The 22,609-nt window shown below is 36.9% G+C and overlaps 1 protein-coding gene and 1 long non-coding RNA gene across 2 annotated transcripts in view; one reads left to right on the forward strand and one right to left on the reverse strand.

The window, feature by feature from the left end:
- The window catches only part of LOC137201682 (uncharacterized), a 208,086-nt gene that overhangs the window by 106,056 nt on the left and 79,421 nt on the right, over positions 1 to 22,609 (forward strand). The window lies entirely within an intron of this gene.
- The window catches only part of SLC15A5 (solute carrier family 15 member 5), an 89,441-nt gene that overhangs the window by 48,434 nt on the left and 18,398 nt on the right, over positions 1 to 22,609 (reverse strand). The window contains 2 exon segments of the mRNA XM_067695792.1: positions 9,151 to 9,371; positions 18,156 to 18,325. Coding sequence (XP_067551893.1) covers positions 9,151 to 9,371; positions 18,156 to 18,325 — 391 coding nt within the window.

Here is a 22,609-nt window from a genome sequence, read left to right on the forward strand (position 1 = left end):
CACTTAATGTCTCTGAGACGCAGATTTAGAATAGTAAAATCTGCCCTGTAGGCTTGCTTTGGGGGTTAAATTAGACACTGTGAAGTCATCTTTTAGAGGCTCCGACACATATAGGTGGTCAATAAGTATTAGTATTTGTTCTTTGCAATAAACTAGGCATCTAGATTTGGTGATATGCTTAAAAATTAGCTTATCAAAATTTATTCTAATTTATGTTAAATTTAAAAATATGTAACAGTTTGCAGAGAAGACTCGAACTTAGTAAAAAAAAAAAATCAGGGGTCACTACATTATGAAGGTAAGAATCAGTATGTGCTATTTGCACAGAAGGTTCGAGGCATCCCATGGAACCACTAGTAATTTTGTACTCATGATTAATTTCTCCATTCTAAGATGTTTTCATGATATTTTAAAAAATTTTAATACATTTATTTAACCCAATAAAGTAAAAATATTTTAGCACGATCAATATAAAAATTATTAATGAGATATTTACATTGTTCTTTTTTCATATTGAGCCTTCAAAATCTGGTATTTTACACGTATAGTATGTTTCATTTTACAAGGCACATTCCAAATGCTCAAGAGCAACAAGTGGCTACCATATTGAACAGTACAGTTCTAGAACAATATGGGAGACAGTGATTAAAGTGTGTGGGATGCAAATGGTGATATGTTTTAAAAGTTCACCTGTAGATATGCACCTCTTATCTGCTCACCTACGTTACCCTAGAACTAAATAGGCATCATGCTTTTACTTGTGTGTCAAAGCTGTGGCTTAGAGTGTCTATCCAAGCTTACAAAACTACCATCTTTCTCCTCCCCTTCTGAGGTTAAAAGAATACACCCACTACCAAAGCTTGAAGTCTAACCATCAACAGTTAGCAAAAGACCTTAGCTGGTTGAGGGCTCTTATGATTAAAAGTTAGGGAAGCCCATCACAACTCCAGCATTATGTAGAAGCTAATAAATAGCAGTTGTTACGTTTACTTATTGCAGGAACAAGCACCCAAAGTTTAACGTGGATTCTCTTAGTTCAGTTATGTTAAAATAATCCAAATAGTTTCCAGGCAGTTACTCTATCATCTGAAACTGCTGTGTCTGAATACTGCTGGCATATGTTAGAAACAGCTAACCTGGATTTACAAACTGTTTCTACCCTGTAGTGATAAATATGTTCAAATGAGTTTCTTGGAATGGAAGGGGGAAGTTAACATGAGAATAGACTCTACCAGATCAGACTTTGGCCTCAGTGAAAGTATTTCCCAACACCAAGTCTCTCTGATACCATTGCTGACAGTTTGTTTTTTTTTGGCAACATGAAGTTAAATATTAACTTCTGTGAAGAAAGAGTTTTTGGAGTTGAGGTTTTAGAAAAAGCTGATTCATTTGGCTTGGCTTTACTTATATTTTCTGTGTGAATATAATGTAATATTTTCTGTGGCCTTTTTCTTTAAGAATTTGAAAACCCACTTAGTAGAAGAGGATGGGTGTTGGTCTCTAGCATGGGTGACAAACCAATCTCCAGCACGTGAATCAGACTGCGTACTTGGAAGAAGTCAGAGGTGCACATCCCCAGTTTCTTTCAGAATCTTGGATGTAGCCCCTCTAGATTTTTATTTTTTATATACAGCAGGTTCTTATTAGTCATCAATTTTATACACATCAGTATCTACATGTCAATCCCAATCTCCCAATTCATCACACCACCACCACCACCACCACCCCCGCCGCTTTCCCCTCTTGATGTTCGTAAGATCCATCCATGTCTCTACAAATTACCCAATTTCATTCCTTTTTATGGCTGAGTAATATTCCATTGTATATATGTACCACATCTTCTTTATCCATTCGTCTGTTGATGGACACTTAGGTTGCTTCCATGACCTGGCTCTTGTAAGTAGTGCTTCAATGAACATTGGGGTGCATGTGTCTTTTTGAATTATGGTTTTCTCTGGGTATATGCCTAGTAGTGGGATTGTTGGGTCATATGGTAATTCTATTTTTAGTTTTTTAAGGAACCTCCATACTGTTCTCCATAGTGGCTGTATCAATTTACATTCCCACCAACAGTGCAAGAGGGTTCCCTTTTCTCCACACCCTCTCCAGCATTTGTTGCTTGTAGATTTTCTGATGATGCACATTCTAATTGGTGTGAGGTGATACCTCATTGTAGTTTTGATTTGCATTTCTCAAATAATCAGTGATGTTGAGCAGCTTTTCATGTGCCTCTTGGCCATTTGTTTGTCTTCTTTGGAGAAATGTCTATTTAGGTCTTCTTCTGCCCATTTTTTGATTGGGTTGTTTGTTTTAATATTGAGCTGCATGAGCTCTTTATATATTTGGAGATTAAACCTTTGTCCATTCATTCCTTTGCAAATATTTTCTCCTATACTGAGGGTTGTCTTTTCATCTTGTATACAGTTGCCTTTGCTGTGCAAAAACTTTTAAGTTTCATTAGGCCCATTTTTTAATTTTCGTTTTTATTTCCTTTACTCTAGGAGGTGGGTCAAAAAAGATCTTGCTGTGATTAATGTCAAAGAGTGTTCTTCCTATGTTTTCCTCTAAGAGTTTTATAGTGTCCAATCTTAACATTTAGGTTGTTAATCCATTTTGAGTATATTTTTGTGTATGGTGTTAGGGAGTGTTCTAATTTCATTCTTTTACATGTAGCTGTCCAGTTTTCCCAGTACCACTTACTGAAGAGGCTGTCTTTTCTCCACTGTGTATCCTTGCCTCCTTTGTCATAGACTAGTTGACCATAGGTGCATGGGTTTATCTCTGGGCTTTCTATCCTGTTCCATTGATTTATATTTCGGTTTTTGTGCTGGTACCATATTGTCTTGATTACTGTAGCTTTATAGTATAGTCTGAAGTCAGGGACCCTGATTCCTCCAGCTCCATTTTTTTCCCTCAAGATTGCTTTGGATATTTGGGTTCTTTTGTGTCTCCATACAAAATTTAAGATTGTTTTAGTTCTGTAAAAAATGTCACTGGTAATTTCCTAGGGATTGCACTGAATCTGTAGATTGCTTTGGGTAGTATAGTCATTTTCATGATATTGACTCTTCCAATCCAAGAACATGGTATATCTCTCCATCTGTTTGTGTCATCTTCGATTTGTTTCATCAGTGTCTAACAGTTTTTCTGAGTACAGGTATTTTACCTCCTTAGGTATGTTTATTCCTAGGTATTTTATTCTTTTTCTTGCAATGGTGAATGGGAATGTTTCCTTAATTTCTCCTTCTGATCTTTCATTGTTAGTGTACACGGATGCAAGAGATTTCTGTGCATTAATTTTGTATCCTGCAACTTTACATAATATTATGTCATGTGCAAACAGTGACAGTTTTACTTCTTCTTTTCCAATTTGTATTCCTTTCATTTCCTTTTCTTCTGTGATTGCCGTGGCTAGGACTTCCAAAACTGTGTTGAATAACAGTGGCAAGTGTGGACATCCTTGTCTTGTTCCTGATCTTAGAGGGAATGCTTTCAGTTTTTCACCATTGAGAGTGATGTTTGCTGTGGGTTTGTCTTTTATGATTTGTCATATATGGTTATTATGCGGAGGTAGGTTCCCTCTATGCCCACTTTCTGGAGAGTTTTTATCATAAATGGGTGTTGAATTTTGTCAAAAGATTTTTCTGCATCTATTGAGATGATCATATGGTTTTTATTCTTCAATTTGTTAATATGGTGTACCACATTGATTGATTTGTGTATATTGAAGAATCCTTGCATCCCTGGGATAAATCACACTTAATCATGGTGTGTGATCCTTTTAACGTGTTGTTGGATTCTGTTTGCTAGTATTTTGTTGAGGATTTTTGCATCTATATTCATCAGTGATATAGGTCTGTAATTTTCTTTTTTTGTAGTATCTTTGTCTGATTTTGTTATCAGGGTGGTGGTGGCCTCATAGAATGAGTTTGGGAGTGTTCCTTTCTCTGCAATATTTTAGAAAAGTTTGAGAAGGATGGGTGCTAGCTCTTCTCTAAATGTTTGATAGAATTCACCTGTGAAACCATCGGGGTCCTGGACTTTTGTTTGTTGGAAGATTTTTAATCACAGTTTCAACTTCATTACTTGTGATTGGTCTGTTATATTTTCTGTTTCTTCTTGGTTCAGTCTTGGAAGGTTATGCCTTTATAAGACTGTGTCCATTTCTTCCAGGTTGTCCATTTTATTAGCACAGAGTTGCTCTCATGATGCTTTATATTTCTGTGGTGTCCATTGTAACTTCTTTTTCATTTCTAATTTTATTGATTTGAGTCCTCTTCCTCTTTTTCTTGATGAGCCTGGCTAAAGGTTTATGAGTTTTGTTTATCTTCTCAAAGAACAAACTTTTAGTTTTATTGATCTTTGCTATTGTTTTCTTCATTTCTATTTCATTTATTTCTGCTCTGATCTTTATGATTTCTTACCTTCTACTGACTTTGGGTTTTCTTTGTTTTTCTTTCTCTAGTTCCTTTAGGTGTAAGGTTAGATTGTTTATTTGAGATTTTTCTTGAGGTAGGATTGTATTGCTGTAAACTTCCCTCTTAGAACTGCTTTTGCTGCATCCCATAGGTTTTGGATCATCATGTTTTCAATGTCATTTGTCTCTAGGTATTTTCTGATTTCTTCTTTGATTTCTTCAGTGATCTCTTGGTTATTTAGTAACACATTGTTTAGCCTCCATGTTTTTGTGTTTTTTACATTTTTTCCCCTGTAATTGATTTCTAATCTCATAGTGCTGTGGTCAGAAAAGATGCTTGATATGATTTCAGTTTTCTTAAATTTACCGAGGCTTGATTTGTGACCCAAGATGTGATCAATCCTGGAGCATGTTCCGTGGGCACTTGAGAAAAAAGTGTAATCTGCTGTTTTTGGATGGAATGTCCTATAAATATCAATTAAATCTATCTGGTCTATTGTGTCATTTAACGTTTGTGTTTCCTTATTCATTTTCTGTTTGGATGATCTGTCCATTGGTGTAAGTGAGGTGTTAAAGCCCCCCACTATTATTGTGTTACTGTCGATTTCCTCTTTTAGAGCTGTTAGCATTTGCCTTATGTATTGAGGTGCTCCTACATTGGGTGTATATATATTTATAATTGGTATATCTTCTTCTTGGATTGATCCCTTGATCATTATGTAGTGTCCTTGCATGCCTCTTGTAACATTCTTTATTTTAAAGCCTATTTTATCTGATATTAGTATTGCTACTCCAGCTTTCTTTTGATTTCCATTTGCATGGAATATCTTTTTCCACCCCCTCACTTTCAGTCTGTATGTGTCCCTAGGTCTGAAGTGGGTCTCTTGTAGACAGCTTGTATATGGATCTTGTTTTTGTATCCATTCAGCAAGCCTGTGTCTTTTGGTTGGAGCACTTAATCCATTCACATTTAAGGTAATTATTGATATGTATGTTCCTATTACCATTTTCTTAACTGTTTTGTGTTTGTTTTTGTAGGTCCTTTTCTTCTCTTGTGTTTCCCATTTAGAGACATTCCTTTAGCATTTGTTGTAGAGGTGGTTTGGTGGTGCTGAATTTTCTTAGCTTTTGCTTGTCTGTAAAGCTTTTGATTTCTCAGTGGAATCTGAATGAGATCCTTGCTGGGTAGAGTAATCTTGGTTGTTATTCCCTTTCATCACTTTAAGTATATCGTGCCACTGTCTCCAGGCTTGTAGAGTTTCTGCTGAGAAATTAGCTCTTAACCTTATGGGAGTTCCCTTGTATTTGTCGTTTTTCCCTTGTTTCTTTTAATAATTTTTCTTCGTCTTTAATTTTTGTCAATTTCATTACTATGTGTTTCGGCGTGTTTCTCCTTGGGTTTATCCTGCCTGGGACTCTTTGCACATCCTGGACTTGGGTGGCTATTTCCTTTCCCATGTTAGGGAAATTTTCGACTATAATCTCTTCAAATATTTTCTTGGGTCCTTTCTCTCTCTCTTCTCCTTCTGGGACCCCTATAATGCGAATGTTGTTGCGTTTAATGTTGTCCCAGAGGTCTCTTAGGCTGTCTTAATTTCTTTTCATTCTTTTTTCTTTATTCTGTTCTGCAGCAGTGAATTCTACCATTCTGTCTTCCAGGTCACTTATCCATTCTTCTGCCTCAGTTATTCTGCTATTGATTCCTTCTAGTGTATTTTTCAATTCAGTTATTGTATTGTTCATTTCTGTTTGTTTGTTCTTTAATTCTTCTAGATGTTTGTTCTTTAATTCTTCTAGGTCTTTGTTAAACATTTCTTGCATCTTCTCGATCTTTGCCTCCATTCTTTTTCTGAAGTCCTGGATCATCTTCACTATCATTATTCTGAATTCTTTTTCTTAAAGTTTGCCTGTCTCCACTTTATTTAGTTGTTTTCCTGGGGTTTTATCATGTTCCTTCATCTTGTACATAGTCCTCTGCCTTTTCATTTTGTCTGTCTTTCTGTGAATGTGGTTTTTGTTCCACAGGTTTCAGGATTGTAGTTTTTCATGCTTCTGCTCTCTGCCCTCTGGTGGATGGGTCTATCTAAGAGGCTTGGGCAAGCTTCCTGACTGAGGGACTGGTGGTGGGTATAGCTGGATGTTGCTCTGGTGGGCAGAGCTCAGTAAAACTTTAATCCACTTGTCTGCTGATTGGGTGGGGCTGAGTTGCCTCCCTGTTGGTTGTTTGGCCTGAGGCAACCCAGCACTCAGGCCTACAGTTTCTTTGGTGGGGCTAATGGTGGACTCTGGGAGGGCTCACGCCAAGGAGTACTTCCCAGAACTTCTGCTGCCAGTGTCCCTGTCCCCTCAGTTAGTCACAGACACCCCCGCCACTTCAGGAGACCATCCAACACTAGCAGGTAGGTCTGGTTCAGTCTCCTATGGGGTCACTGCTCCTTCCCCCTGGGTCCTGATGCACACACTATTTTGTGTGTGCCCTCCAAGAGTGGAACCTCTGTTTCCCCTAGTCCTGTGAAAGTTCTGCAATCAAATCCCACTAGCCTTCAAAGTCTGATTCTCTGGGAATTCTTCCTGTTGCCAGACCCCCAGGTTGGGAAGCCTGATGTGGGGCTCAGAACCTTCACTCCAGCGGGTGGACTTCTGTGGTATAAGTGTTCTCCAGTTTGTGAGTCACCCACCCAGCAGTTATGGGATTTGATTTTATTGTGATTGAGCCCCTCCTACCATCTCATTGAGACTTCTCCTTTATCTTTGGATGTGGGGTATCTTTATTGGTGAGTCCCAGTGTCTTCCTGTTGATGATTACTCAGCAGCTAGTTGTGATTCTGATGCTCTTGCAAGAGGGAGTGTGTTTTCATGCTATTAATGACATATATACAGGTAGTAATTTTGTGTTTTTGTTCCATCTACTATTGTGGAGTCAAGAGAGAGGTTGAATCTGCTAAGTCAGCCTAGCTTTCATGCATTGTTTAGAACAAGGGTCAGCAAACTTTTGTGTAAAAGGCCAGATAGACAGTATTTCCACATGTGGATTCTGTTGCAAGTACTCAGCTCTGCTGTTTCCATGCATAAGCAGACATACTATGACAAACAAACAGGAGTGGTTGTGTTCCAATAAAACTTTATTTATGGATTCTGAATTTTTTTTCTTTTAAAGAAGAAGTTTTTATTCTGTTTGGTTAGAAGGACAGGATCCTCTAACCAAACAGAAGTTCTATACTTATCCTTTTCTAACAATTGTACTTTCTTCCTTTTTTTTTTTTGAATTTAATTTTATTTATTTCTGGCTGCACTGGGTCTTTGTTGCTGTTCACGGGCTACTTTCTTTTTTTTAATTGAAGTATAGTTGATTTACATTGTTGTGTTAGTTTCAGGTGTGCCACAAAGTGATTCATATATTCATATATATATATATATATATATATATATATATGTGTGTATATATATATATATGTATGTGTGTATATATATATATATTCTTTTTCGGATTCTTTTCCCTTAAAGCTATTACAAAATATTGAGTATAGTTCCTTGTGCTATACAGTAGGTCCTTGTTGGTTACCTATTTTATATATAGTAGTGTGTATACCAAACTCCTAATTTATCCTCCCCACCCCCCACCTTCCCCTTTGGTAATCATAAATTTGTTTTCTATGTCTGTGGGTACGGACACTGAATTTTGAATTTCATATAATTGTCTTTTGCTACAAAACATTTTTCTTCTTTTGATTTTTTTAAACCATAGAAAAATGTAAAAACCTTCTTACCTTGAAGGACACATGAAAAAGACAGTGGGCTGATTTGGCCTGCAGGTAATAATTTGCTGACCCCTGGTTTAGAGAAGCAAGCATTGTACTAAGAATAAGAAGGTAGATTCTGCTTTTCCTTCACTACTATTCACTGTATGCCCTCCTTATCCCCTTCAAAATCACTTAATTTTTCTGAGCCTCAGTTTCCTCTTCAACAAATGAAGTAGTTGAATAAGTTAATCTCTAAGTTTTTTCCCAGCTCTATTATTCTATGATTTAAGAATATAGCTCACTCATTAGCCATCTAATTCCAAGGTAGAGGTTAGTAATGCAGAGTCCCAGATTTCTTCAAAGACTTTTATAATCATTTATATTTCTTCATAAGTAAGTGACTCTTTGACCATTACTACATTAAAATTGTATTAAAATCACATATACTTATAAACAGTACTTTGGACTTAGTATTTTCCCCTTGATTTCCTCATAGCATAGGGACTGATTCACCAAGGGAACTAAGAATTGGTAGGGAAAGCATCGTTTGCTGATTAGTATTTATACTTAAGAGTACAGTGGGGGGTGGTACTCAAATCAGCCATTTTAGCTACTTGTTAGTACCAGTTTTTAAAGGCTTGGTCAAGGAGGAAGGCAAAACCTTTGGAAGGGGGTAGTTGGGTAATTAACCATAGATCTCACATTTGTGCATTACTCTTAGGCCTTATGACAAATTCTCTGAAGTATTGTCTGCACCTACTGACAGACATTCATAGTTCTATAGGAGAAACATTACACCCAGGTCCTCCTCAGGTATGCCTCTGTCTGACCCCACTTAGCTTTTAAAATTAGAGCCTGTAATGTATTTATATGATAACAGCCTAATGAAGTATATGGGAAGCACTTGTTGGGGTGAAAAGAAATGTTCACTTGTTATGTTAACATGCAGTCATTTGGTTGTTGCTAGGGGTAGTATTAATTACCTTTCCTCACCTGCATAAGGCACATTCTGTAGAGGAGCTGAAAAATGAAGAGAGGGAGAAGGGTGAAGAAAAATTTTGTGTCTTCCACATGGAGCTCACTGTAGTGGCTGCCATTTTTTTCCTTGGCATGGTCTAACCAGCTTGTCACACCTCCACCAAGGTGGCAATACTGCAGACAGCATGTTTTTAGTGCATTAACAAACACCCCAAAGGTTGTCAGGAGGGAGCAACCTGCAAGCAATTGGAAATATTACATATTAGTAAAGGAACTGTTCTTCAAGTTTCCAAAATGTCAATCAGAAAGATGGCAATTGTAAGGATGAAAGGCAGTAAAGTGATTGAGAAGATTTTAGCACCCAAGGGGTTGAATTCAAAGGAGTAAGCTTCTGACAAGGGCTCTGGCATCCTGGTGACCAGCCCAAGGTGGTGCCTGACAGATGATGTAAAAAATGAAAAAGCTAAGATCAGTGGAAGCATATTAAAAAGGGAAGAAAGGTGACAAAATAAAGCACCAAAGTAAAAGATTTCAGAGTCTCTCAGAAGCCTCTAACTTGAACACATTAATGACTAAGACAACCTGAAGTTTCATTTACAGCCTTAACACAAAGAACTAGTACTAGTTTTTAATATAAATTGCCATATAAATAATCCGCACTTTCCTTGTTAGGTAGGAGGCGGTCTCTTATCTTGACATGTAGATGAAAGGAAATATTTTCTCTGCTTTGACTTTATCCTGGAATTTCAGACATAAGGTTAAACTTTGAACTCTTCAAATGACTTTATGTATGTTGATAGTGTCACTAAAAGTTCAGATTAGATTAGTTGGCTTTTGACTTTTCCAGTAGTTTCCTCTGGGTTTATATGGCTGTTGCTTTAGCATCAGCAGTATTTTATTGCTTTAGATGTTTGCAATCACTTACTGCTAGTGATTTGCAATCTCATTGTTGCTTCTTTTATGATCTTTCAGATTTCACCTTTTCTTTGACTCCATTAGGACTTCCTGATACAATGACAGATAAGAGATCCCAGTTTGGTTAGCAGTTCAGCTGTGCCAATCATGATACAACTTCTCATAGCACTCCTTTTGACCAGATAAACCCTTTCACAAATTACCAAGACACCAAACCATGGCTGCAGGATAAACGATAAAATAAATATAAAAATGTTGGAGTTTCTCCAAAGAAAGCTGCTGTAGAAACTCAGATAATAGTTTGATCATCATTTTAATTATGTTCAAGTTTCCTATAGTAAAATGCTAGGTGAAATGCCTTCTAACCAAGTTCATTTAAATACCACAGAGTATTGGTTTTTATATTTAAATAAAGGGTATTTATTAATATTTCTTTTTATGGTTATAGAGTGATGATAGTGATTTGATCTGGTCTTTTCTTTAAGAGTTGTAATAGACCTATTATGTCAGTCTTTGATTAATTGAGGAAGCTGGGAGCCTGGTAATGGAATATGGAGCCTTTCACCTCTAAGTCACTGAATCCAATCCAGCCCAAACTGGTAGTGACCAAGAGTGATTACAGCAGAGGCCTCTGTGAAGTGTGTTGAGGTCAAGTGGAAGTAGGTCGGGATAATTGCTGGCAGGAGATAGGCTCATATCTACAGTCACTACTGCCTCTTAGTCACTGTGGCCAGACCAGAACTGAGAAGGCCAAGAGAACAGAAGCACCTCTGAGTGACCAAGGTCTGTGTCTCCTTAACAAGGAAGTCATTGGGACATCTCTTTACTATTGGAGAAAGAACTTCTCTATTAGGAGACTATTCCCAGCTGTTTCAATTAGTTTACTTAAGATTTTGGTAAGATGAAAACTGAGAATGTCTTGATGAACAGTCTAGAGACTGAATTTGAACAGGTCTGGGCTAGGAGGCTTAACTTCCTGACATTTCCTTCTCGTCTTATCTCTGTTGCTCATCAACCTGTTCTCTGCTCAACTCTTGCGAAACAATACCATGTAGACAGGAGGGTCATTACTGGCATTGATCCAACTTCCTCTGTGCTTTCAAAAAGACTTCATTATTAAACAATAACTATTTGCAGGATGAAGGGTTATTTCAAGAGGTATTCTCCCCAATTTCCTTCCTATGTTTTAAATTCAGGACTTTATTGAATGTAATATGTTTTAAACCCACTAGTTCTTTTCCATATAAACAAATCACTATTTGTCACAAGATAAATTTGGATCTGCTTTTATGCATGATAAATTGATACCTCCAGTCTTATTAAGTAGTTAAATACCACTATCATAGTAGGTAGTATCATATCCAAGGTAGTTCGGATTAGCGCTTCTGAAACTAGCTGTGTTAAAAGATAAGTTTTTTTTAAAAAATTCTCAACTATCATGGTCAATACATTTGTGAAATACGATAAAATGGAATACCTAAAAAATAAAATAAAAACAAAGATACAAAATATAAAACCTGATCTTTTGATTATTAGATTCAACAGACATATGATGTAACTTTCCGTAATATTTCTACATGTTTTCTCTCAGTGTCTTTATTTTCTATGTTGCACACCAGTAACAAACAGTTTATGATCAGCACTACCCCATGGACCAAGTTTTGAGTAGCGCTGCCTTGAATACACACTTTGAAAAATTAATTTATTTAAACAAGTAAAATTGTACCTGATATGGTGATATGAAGCAGCAAAAACAAAATGGTTAAGAACAAGAAATGATAAGGTATGAGTGAGGTCTAAAATTTTAGCCCTCCAAGTGTGCATAATTGATGCCAAACAAATGTGAATGCAATCATTCATTCATTTAACATATTTATTACGTACCTACTAGGTGTCAGGGACTTTTCTAGGCCTTAACAATATAGTAGTGAACAAGATCTAGAGATCCCTGAGGAGACACTAAACAAGCAGGGAAATATTAGGTGAGTTCAATGATGAAAACAAAATGAGGTGATAAGATAGAGACTGATTGTGGGTAGGGTGTAGAGGACACCTAAAGAGTTGAAATTTGAACTGAGGATTGAATAGACTGGAAATAGGCAAAAAGACCTGGAGGAAGCATATATCAGGCATGTCATGAAGTAGAAATGAGAAGGGAGAAGCTCAGGAACAGGAAAGGCCAATGAGGCAGTAGCTCAGGTAGAATGTTGGAAGGAGATGAGGTCTAAGATTTGATTAGGGTCAGACTTTACAGGCCAAAAGTAAGGAGCTTGGAGTTTATTCTCCATGTTATGGGAAACCATTAAGAAATTTTATGCAGAGTGGACATATGATGTATATTTTTAAAAAGTTACTCTGGAACTCTAGTAGTTGTATGCATAATGGATTTTAAGGAACAAGAGAGGAAGCTGGAATACAGGTAAGAAGTCGTGATGACTTGGACATAAAACAGCAAGAAGAGAAGTGAACAGAATGGGATGTGTTGTTAGAGAATCAATAGGATCTTCCAATGTGGGGAGAGGTTGAAGAAATGAGAAGATTTGAGGATGCTACTTTCCTTCCCCTTAAACCACTGGGTTTCGGTGACTTACATGAAGATGGAGAAGACAAGAATGGAATCCATTTGCAGTTGAGTGAATCAAGAGTTGAGTTTTGGTCAGGTTAAATTTGAGATGACTGCTAGGTAACAAAATCAAAATGTTGAATAGGAAGTCGGATATATGAGTTTCAAGGTGAGGAGAGAGGTCAAATGAAATTGAGCGTTTGGTGTATAGTTGGCATTAAAAGCTGTGGGACTAGAGGTTACTTAAGGAAAGAGGGTGAGAAGAGTGGGGTCCCTAGAATAAATCGGAGGGCTCCCCATTAGGAGACTGTGAGAGGAGAAAAGGTACCCAAGAGCGGACAATGAACTACATGGGTTGTAAGTCAGAGAGAAGAGGAAGTAATAAACCTAAATTGATCAGATGGACTGAGAGGGAGCCAGTAAGTTAGAGCGGTCAAGAAAAGGAGCTATATGGTAATCTGTCTACCCAAAGGGAGCGCCCATTGTCCCATCCAAAGGTAGTTATCCCGAGTGTTAGGAGGGATGTCCCCGTGAAAACCTCTACATCTAAACATCACACCACCTTCCTGGATTAATCTATTAGACTTAATAGAAAACTCATGCCTTCTGTACAAATAATTTTGTGTGTCTCGTAGACTCAGCCTTAAAAAGAAAAATCCGTTGTCATTATAATCCTCAGATTGGTTTTCTGCACCAGGAGCAGAAATGGGAAGCTGAAAAAAAACCTGAAGTGAAACTTCAAGCTCCAGTTTAAACGTGCATGGCAAACACACCAGGCGTGCACATTTTAAAATAAAATAGATGAGCTATTTTAAATGCTTTGTTGAAAAACTTAAAGATTGTAGCCACTACTATTTAAAAAAGAAATACTTTAGAAAGCAATATTTCTATTCTTTGTACCTTTAAGTTCTTAGCTCTGACGTTCTGCTCCTCTGACCTTGATCTAATCATGAATATCTATGCTACCTAATTATAATAAAAAAAGCCTACATTGCCCTGTAGATGGTAGATGCACATTTTTTTCTTCTTTGGTCACCTGCCAGTTCTCAAAATTATAGCAGTGGGAAGAAATGCAAATGAAGGCCATGCTTGACAGCTAAACATAATGGAACGCATGGTCCACATTTGAAAAGTTACCTTAAAATAAAAGGTAGCATATAAAAAATCATTTCTTTAAGGTCACCTATGGCTTTGAATTACAGCTTTGAGGAATTTCCAATTTAGTCATCAGAGAGGAAGAAGCCAAAATAAGGATTATATACTTTTCTAGAGGCAAGACAGAATTTTACTTCATCATAATTGGGTGATCGTATAACTTGGAAATAGAAAACAAAACAAAGCAAAACAACTCCAAAATATTCATTTGATATAGTATTGTGTAAAGTAAACCACTGGTGAACATTTTATATTATAATTTTACTAGCAGCTAATACAGTTTCTTTCTTGTAAATGTCCAAAGGAAGGTTACCTTATCACATGTTAAAATATGTAACATATGGACTAGAGTAGGCTGGCAGTAAACAGAGGTGTTCAGATAGATTTGTATTACTTGAAGAATTGTAGTTCTTTCTTCAGATGAATATATTTTCAAATAGGAGATTAGGAAGCAAATGGTTGGATGCCAAATAGTTATTTAGAAAATTTGAATATGAAAATTATGTATACATAATTAGTCACAAAAAATCAGAATTATTTGATAATTACACACTTTAGAATACGTCAAAGTGGTCTTTTGGTAAGTTTATTTATTCCTCTTTTTTGCCTTTTTGGGGCTGACAGAGAGGATCTCTCAGACCCTTTTTGCATAATGAACCCATTCCACAGACTACCAGGAGCCTGTGTACTGCCTGGCTGTGATCCACAGAGCACAGAGCTCTGAGGAACAAAGCAGAGGCTTCTGGGGATGATGTTTTCCCTGTTTCACTGCTTCAGTATGTGGTGTAATAAAACGAGCTCTAGCCTGAGAAAAGGTAGGCCTGGGTTCTGGTTCCACTTCGGCCACTGCCTGTGACATGTTGGGCAAGTCATTTAATTCAAGTATGTCTCATTTTTTGTACTCAGTTTAACAATATCAAACACTGAGCATTTACCATATTCCAAGTATGTACACAGCACAGGAATTTCTAACTATATTCAGAAATAGATGATTTCAACACAACACGTTAGGTGAAATGGTAAAGATAGCTCAGGGGGCTTCCCTGGTGGCGCAGTGGTTGAGAGTCCGCCGGCCGATGCAGGGGACACGGGTTCGTGCCCCATTCCGGGAAGATCCCACATGCCGCGGAGCGGCTGGGCCCGTGAGCCATGGCCGCTGAGCCTGCGCGTCTGGAGCCTGTGCTCCGCAACGGGAGAGGCCACAACAGTGAGAGGCCCGCATACCGCAAAAAAAAAAAAGATAGCTCAGGATGGTACAGGAGCAGGGGCATAGGACATGGAGTCTAGTCTGTAAAAGGAAATATGGGGCCCTTCTTGCCCACCTCACTGGTATGTGGAGAAATGAAGTAACAACAGTGAATTTTTAAAAATATAACTTATTGCACTGCTGTTACTGGTAGTTGTATAGGTAAGTGGTAGAAACAGTGGTAGCAGTCAAAGTACTACTAAAAGTAAAATGTGTTATTTAGAAATTAAGGTCAGAGTTAAACAAGATAGATGAATATGAATACAGGTAGACTGACTAACCAAAGGGACAGAATAGAAACTCTAGAAATGCAAGTGGCCATATACAAAGGACGTGGCATCTCAGATTAGCGGGGAAAATACAGACTTTTTAATGAGTGAGGTTGGATAATGTGACAGTCATATGGGAAAAAGATAAAATTGAGTTCACTCATAAAACTTATTCTAATATAATTTCCAAATGGGTCATAGATGTAAAGGTATATATATATATATACCAAAAGAAAATATGAATGAATTCCTTTATAATCTGGGAATGAGGAAAACTTTTTCACCATGAATCAAAATCTAGAAGCAATAAGGGAGAAGATTGATAAATCTGATTACAAACAAAAACCACACAAAAGACAAAACAAACAAACAATAAGTGTTGTGCATGGATAACAACACAAGAAGCAAAATTAAAAGATATATGACAAATGGGAATAATATTCGCAACTTTTATCGTAAACAAAGAATTAATATCTTCAGTGTATAGAAATCTAAAAATTGAAAACAATTGGAGAGATTGTAGGGAAATAGTCATTGTCATACATTTTTGGTGGAAATACAATATGGTACAACCACTACAGAAGGGAATTTGGCGATATATAGCAAAATTATCTGTGGATTTACTTTTTGATTTAGTAATCCAATTTGTAGGAATCTATCCTAAAGATCTGCTGGGGAAAAAATGCTAAGAGAGGTATGCACCAAGCTATTCTTTAGAACCTATTTAATGTGGCAGAAGTAAAGAAACGAACCAAACATCCATCAATATAAGACTGGTAAAATAAACAGTGGAGTACTATCCAGCTAGAAAAAGAATGAGGAATATGGTTATATACAGTTATGAAGCAATTCCTAGGTTATATTAAATGAAAAAAGCAGGTGAATAAAATGCTACTGTTTATAGGAGAAGGGGGGAAATACATACATATACATAGAGATATATATACATATATACAATTTTAGTATTTTTCTTTATTTAAAAAATGGAAGGATGATTCTTTAAAAATATGTAAAAGGACACCTAAAGGAATAGAGGGGATATAGGAATACAAGTAGACCTTGTTTGTGCATGAATTTTAGATCCATAAAATTATTTAAGATTTAAAACAAAATAAAATTTTTAAAATGCTTCCAAGTATTTAAAATTTTCAAATTTTAAAAATACCTCAGGATTTTTAAAGAATGAATGAAATAGATGAAGGAAATTAAGAGGTATAAACTTCCAGTTACAAAATAAATGAGTCACAGGGATGAAATATACAGTGTGGACAATGTAGTCAGTAGCAATGTAATATCTTTGTATGGTGACAGAAATGGTCAAAAGGTATAAACTTCCAGTTATAAGATAAATGTACAACATGATTAATATAATGAACACAACTGTATGTTATAGACGAAAGTTGTTAAGAGAGTCAATCCTAAGAGTTCTCATCACAAGGAAAAAATTTTTTTTAATTTTTTTCTTGTAGTTTGTATCTGTATGAGGTCATGGACCATCTTTAAACTTGTGGTGATCATTTTATAACGTATGGAAGTCAAATCATTATGTTGTGCACTTTAAATTTATATAATGCCGTATGCCAATTATATCTCACTAAAACTGGAAGAAAGAAAAACCTGATGTGTGCAGATATGTAATTAAAAAGTCCAACAGGCAAGGCTTCACAGTGTAGCTCAACAAGGTCTCCAAAGACCTGTGGGTCCTTCAAAGATACAGGAAGTATTGTTACTGTGATTTAAGGGGGATCAGTGCTGGATGTTAAACAATGTATGCTTATGACAGGGTTATATGAGCTATTTAACAGTTTTCACATTTAGCTTTGAGTGGGCTAGACTGAGTATAATATAATATAGAAATACTTTGGATAGGAGACTTGTGGGTTCAGAGCTACTAAGATTCTGTGCTTTTTCCCAATTTATTAGGAATGGTCTGGGTCCAGATTTTAGTAACTATTGTCTAAATCTTTACATGCAAAAAGTGAATTTTAACACTATTTCCTATTGTTGATATGGTATGAAATGAGATACAGGATGTAAAGTGCTTAACACAAAATAAGAATCATATTACACTCTATCAACAACTAAAAAAAAAACTAACCTCACCAATGGAACAAATGCACTTAATTGTATTTAAAGTTAGTGGCATAACCAAACAGAGAGGAACTATACCAAGTGACTTTAGAATATAATCATCTTAGTGTACATTCCTAGGGATTATAACATAAAGAAAAAAACTAAGAAGAATTTTGAGACTGTCAATAATCATTGTGAACTGGGATTTTGGCATGGGAAGAAGTAGAAAAAGACTTGAGTTTGATAAGGTTAAGGAAAAATCCTGTAGTTCCAGTTTTGATTATGGTGTTCGTATAGTCCAAAATGTATGTTATCTTAGAGAAAAAGAAAAGGACATTTTCTAGGTCTGAGCATCGAAAGACCTAGAAACCATGATGGACTAAGTAGCGATGAGCATCTCCATCACCAAGACTGTAGTCTCTAAATACCAGTATATATACAAGAAAAGGAAACAGTTCTTTAAGAAAGAGATGATTCAAAGTTCAGGGAAGAGAATGATGACCATAGAATATCTTGGCATACCAGAAAGCAAGGAAGCATTCAAAGACAACACAGGCTTGTCTGAAGGACTCAGGCCCAACATGAAGAGTACCTCACTGCCCAAACATGGAACAGTTTGATCAAAGAAGATAGAGATTATTGACATTCTTGAAGAATCTGTTGCTCTCAAGTATAATAACTGACAGACTCTGCAAATTTTCTGAGTTGAAAGAGAAGTTATAGGGGATCCAAGAGGAAGAAGATGTGTTGAGAAAACCATAGGAACCAAATAAATCCATGTAAAGTGTTATTTGCTTACATTTTCCTGGCTGATAAATCAGGTTATAGTGCATCATACAAAGGGTTATCAGAGCCATAAGTGTAGACATAAAAGGATTAAGTAAGACCAGGGCCCAGGCCGCCAAGTGCTGGATATAAGACAGTCCCAGAAAGACAACAGTTGCATTTAGGCTCATGATCCAATAAAACCTGGGATACCAAAACAAAAATAAAATTACCATTGAGTTACTTAATATAACAATTGCTAATTTTAATGATTTTAATAAATATAAGTTACAACTTAGCAGCATGTTAGCTGAACTAGATTTTGCAAATGTTGTTTATCAGCTTTCTTTTTTTAATTTCATTTAAAAATTTTTTATACAATTTTTAAAGGTTACTCTCCATTTATAGTTATTACAAAATATTGGCTATGTTCCCCAAGTTGTACAACTCATCCTTGAGCCTATCTTACACTCAGTAGTTTATACCTCCCACTCCCCTACCCCTATATTCCCCCAACCCCACAAGCACTAGTTTGTTCTCTATATCTGTGAGTCTGCTTCTTTTCTGTCATATTCATTAGTTTGCTGTATTTTTTAGATTCTACATATAAGTGATATCATACAGTATTTGTGTTCCTGTATCTGACTTATTTCACTTGACAAAATACCCTCCAAGTCCATCCATGTTGCTGCGAATGGCAAAGTTTCATTCTTTTTTATGGCTGAGTAGTATTCCATTGTGTGTGTGTGTGTGTGTGTTACCACATCTCCCTTATTCATTCCTCTGTTGATGGACACTTAGGTTGTTTCCATATCTTGACAACTGTAAATAATGCTGCCATGAATATTGGGGTACATGAATATTTTCAAATTAGTGGGTTTTTTTTTTTTCAGGTATATACTCAGGAGTGGGATTGCTGGGTCACATGGTAGTTCTATTTTTAGTTTTTTGAGAAACCTCCATACTGTTTTCTACAGTGGCTGTACCAACTTACATTCCCACCTGCAGTGCACAAGGGTTCTCTTTTCTCCACACCCTCACCAACATTTATTTGTGTTCTGTTTGATGATAGCCATTCTGACAGGTGTGAGGTGATATCTCATTGTGGTTTTGATTTGCATTTCCTTGATGATTAGCGATGTTGAGCATCTTTTCATATGCCTGTTGGCCATCTACATTTCTGTTCTTAGCTTTCTTAATAAGCGCATACACATCAGCTATGTCTAATCAGTTTCATTATCTATGTTTCCTTTCTATTTAGAATAGATATAGGAAGAATGTGTTCTCTTTTCTCTAAAGCAGAAGTTGACAAACTTTTCTGTAAAGCGTCTGATAATATTTTAGGCTTTACAAATCATATGGTCTCTACAGCAACAAGTCAACTCTGTTGTGACTCTAGAGAAGCCATAAATAATACCTCATTGAATATGCCTCATGAACCTGGAAAAGATTACATGGTTAAAGAGTTGAAACTTATTTATTCCACTTTTCAAAGTATGGGAAAACTGAGGAATACTCGTTATACCTAGACCATGGCATGGGTAAACCAAATAAATTAGTGTCATTTGAATAAAGCTTCCAATGTCTCCTCCTAACAAACAATATTAAAAATAAGTACCTATCCCAGTAGTATGGTTTGCAAGTTCTGGGGGAATAATCTCTAACTCTCAACCTTTCATTGGGTCTAAATTCTGCTGCTGGAGTCCCATTGCAAAGGGGGGGTCTTACAGCTACTGAAAGTGGGGTCTGGCTGCTCACCGCTCAAAAGCCAATAAAGAGGCAAGTTTGGTGGAAAGGAAAGTTTGCTTTAATTTGGATGCCTGAAACTGGGGCAGGGGGAGGGCGGACTCCCGTCCAAAGGCTTACTCCCCTCCACTGACAGCCAGTGGGCAAGAGCTCTTATTGGCGGAAGGAGGGGACTACATGTAGAAACAGTACAGTTAGTTTGGACAGTCATCTTGAAATTGGTCATACAGTGGTCTGACGAGCATCATCTTGATTGTCTTAAGTACAGTTAATCTTCAGTTCTGGGGTCAGTTTGTTCCCATTTCCTTGAGTCCAATTCTTGGAATTGTGGCAGCTTATATTACGGCTACAGTCTGGTCATCATGTAGTTAACTTCTTCCACCTGGCACAGGTTTCAGTATCTACAAGACAGCTCACAAGATGTGGCTTAGAATATTATCTACAGCCCTTGAGGAGGAACTAAAGGTCCTTGACTATGCTTAGGGACTAAACGATTATTGTTTTGTCCTGTTTGACCGATTTTCTTTGCTTCTGCATTTTCTTACTTCTCTGATTAAATTCATTCTTTGGTTAAAGTTTTTCCACAGACAAAGGCAGGCAGAGGACATGGGGGACGAGGACCAAAGGGTCCTATTCCATTTCATTAACATTAGCTTAAAAAATTATTGAAGTAATATTGAATATAATAAAATTTACCCATTTAAAAATATGGTTTTATGGACTACTATATTTAAAATAGATAACCAACAAGGACCTCCTGCATAGCACAGGGAACTCTGCTCAATATTCTGTGATAACCTAAATGGGAAAAGAATTTGAAAAAGAATAGATACATGTACAACTGAATCACTTTGTTGTACACCTGAAACTAACACAACACTGTTAATCAACTATGCTCCAATGTAAAATAAAAATTAAAATCAAATAAAAAATTTTAAAATATGGTTTTATGAGTTTTGGTCAACGTTTTAGTTGTACAAACACTAATAGATCTATATTAGAACACTTATCACTAAAATATGAAGGGCTTACCTAATTAGATCAGGCCCACCCAGGATACCAGGATAATCTCCCCTTTGATTAACTCAAAAGCAACTGATTAGAGAACTTAATTACATTGCAAAATCCCTTCACCTTTGCCATATAACATAAGGAGGGGGTGATATCCTATCATCTTTGCCATGTTCTATTCAGTAGAGACAGGTCACAGGTTGTTCCCATACTCAGGGACATGGATCTGCCAAGAGTGTGACCCACCGGGGGTCATCCTATGGCATTTCCCATACATCTCCCTCCCTCCCTCCCTCCCTCCTTTCTTTCTTTCTTCCTTTCTTTCTTTCTTTCTTTCTTTCTTTCTTTCTTTCTTTCTTTCTTTCTTTCTTTCTTTCTTTCTTTCTTTCTTTCTCTCTTTCTCTCTCTCTCTCTCTCTCTCTCTCTTTTCTTTCTTTCGTCCTATAAGTAAAGGAAGCAGAGGGAACAGGTAAGACTGGCTATGAGGAGGGGATATTGAAGGTTTGAGAAGAAAGGAAAAGGTTAGAAACAGTCATATGAAGGAGGAGGAGAGAGAATGATTGCATACTGTACACCTGAAGGATGATGGTAAGGATTCACTTGAGGTTGGCCATGTATTTAGTGCCAGCATAGCATGATTTTACATTTTTCTCCAGAACTGTTTGGCTCTGTAAGTACAGTAATAGAACAAGTAAAGAGTTGAATTTTAACCAGGATTGCTTCCTTCATTCCTCAGGGGAGTACTGCTAAGTGTGGGGAAAGAGAGAGAGGAATAGTGGATGTGGAATTAGATTGTTAGTTGAAGACCAGCCTCCTGACTCTACTAATTCCACTTGCTGATTTACGGTGGGGATTGGCTCCTTGCTGTGCTCAGCTGACATTACCCAGGAGGGTGGATTGGTGCCTGCTGCTGGGCAGAGGATTGAAGACCAGTTCCTTACTTGGTCCCACCAACATACCACTCAAGCTGGGGAATCAGAGTGTCCCCGCCTGCTTTGTATGTGTGTAGGTGTGTGTGTGTGTGTGCGTGTGTACGTACAATAGATTCCTCTTTCCTGCTGAAACTATGGAGCCAGAGTAGGAGGGTGGGGCAGTTTTTCCACAGTGTTTGCCTGAAGTAGGGCAGGTATTATCAAAAAGATATTTTATGTTAGGCTACCCTTTCCCTGGTACTTTACCTAAGGGCAGCAGGCTTTTCTTGGAGCTGCCCTCTCCCCACCATGCCTGTGGGCAGTTCCAAGCTTCTCCACTGTTGGCAAAAAGAAAATCCAGAAAACTCATTGCTCTTCTCTCTCAAGTTCCAAGATCTCTAGCTAGAGTCTGTTATCTTTCCACCTTTCAGAATCTTCCTATGTTTGTTTGTTGTGTTATGTCCAGGGTTTTTTAGATGTAAAAAAAGGAGGACCTGGAAGGAATGGGGCTACTGTCATGGTCTGTCCTTGAATCCCTCTATGATTTTTCAACTGGGTAGTTTATTTTCCTATTATTGATTTGTAAAAGTTCTTTATATATTCAGGCTGCATGTCTTTTGTCAGATATATGTTATACAAATGTTTTCTCCCAATCTGTGGTTTGCCTCATCATTTTCTTAGTTAAATCTTTTGATAACAGCAACTGTTTTTAATTTTAATAAATTTCATCAGTGTTTTTAATTGGTTCATGCTTCTTGTGTCCTATTTAAAGAATACTTTCTATATGTAGGTCACAAGTATTTTTTCCTTTTTTTAAAAG

Source organism: Pseudorca crassidens, chromosome 11 (genome assembly GCF_039906515.1).
Source record: "Pseudorca crassidens isolate mPseCra1 chromosome 11, mPseCra1.hap1, whole genome shotgun sequence".
NCBI classification, from domain to species: domain Eukaryota; kingdom Metazoa; phylum Chordata; class Mammalia; order Artiodactyla; family Delphinidae; genus Pseudorca; species Pseudorca crassidens.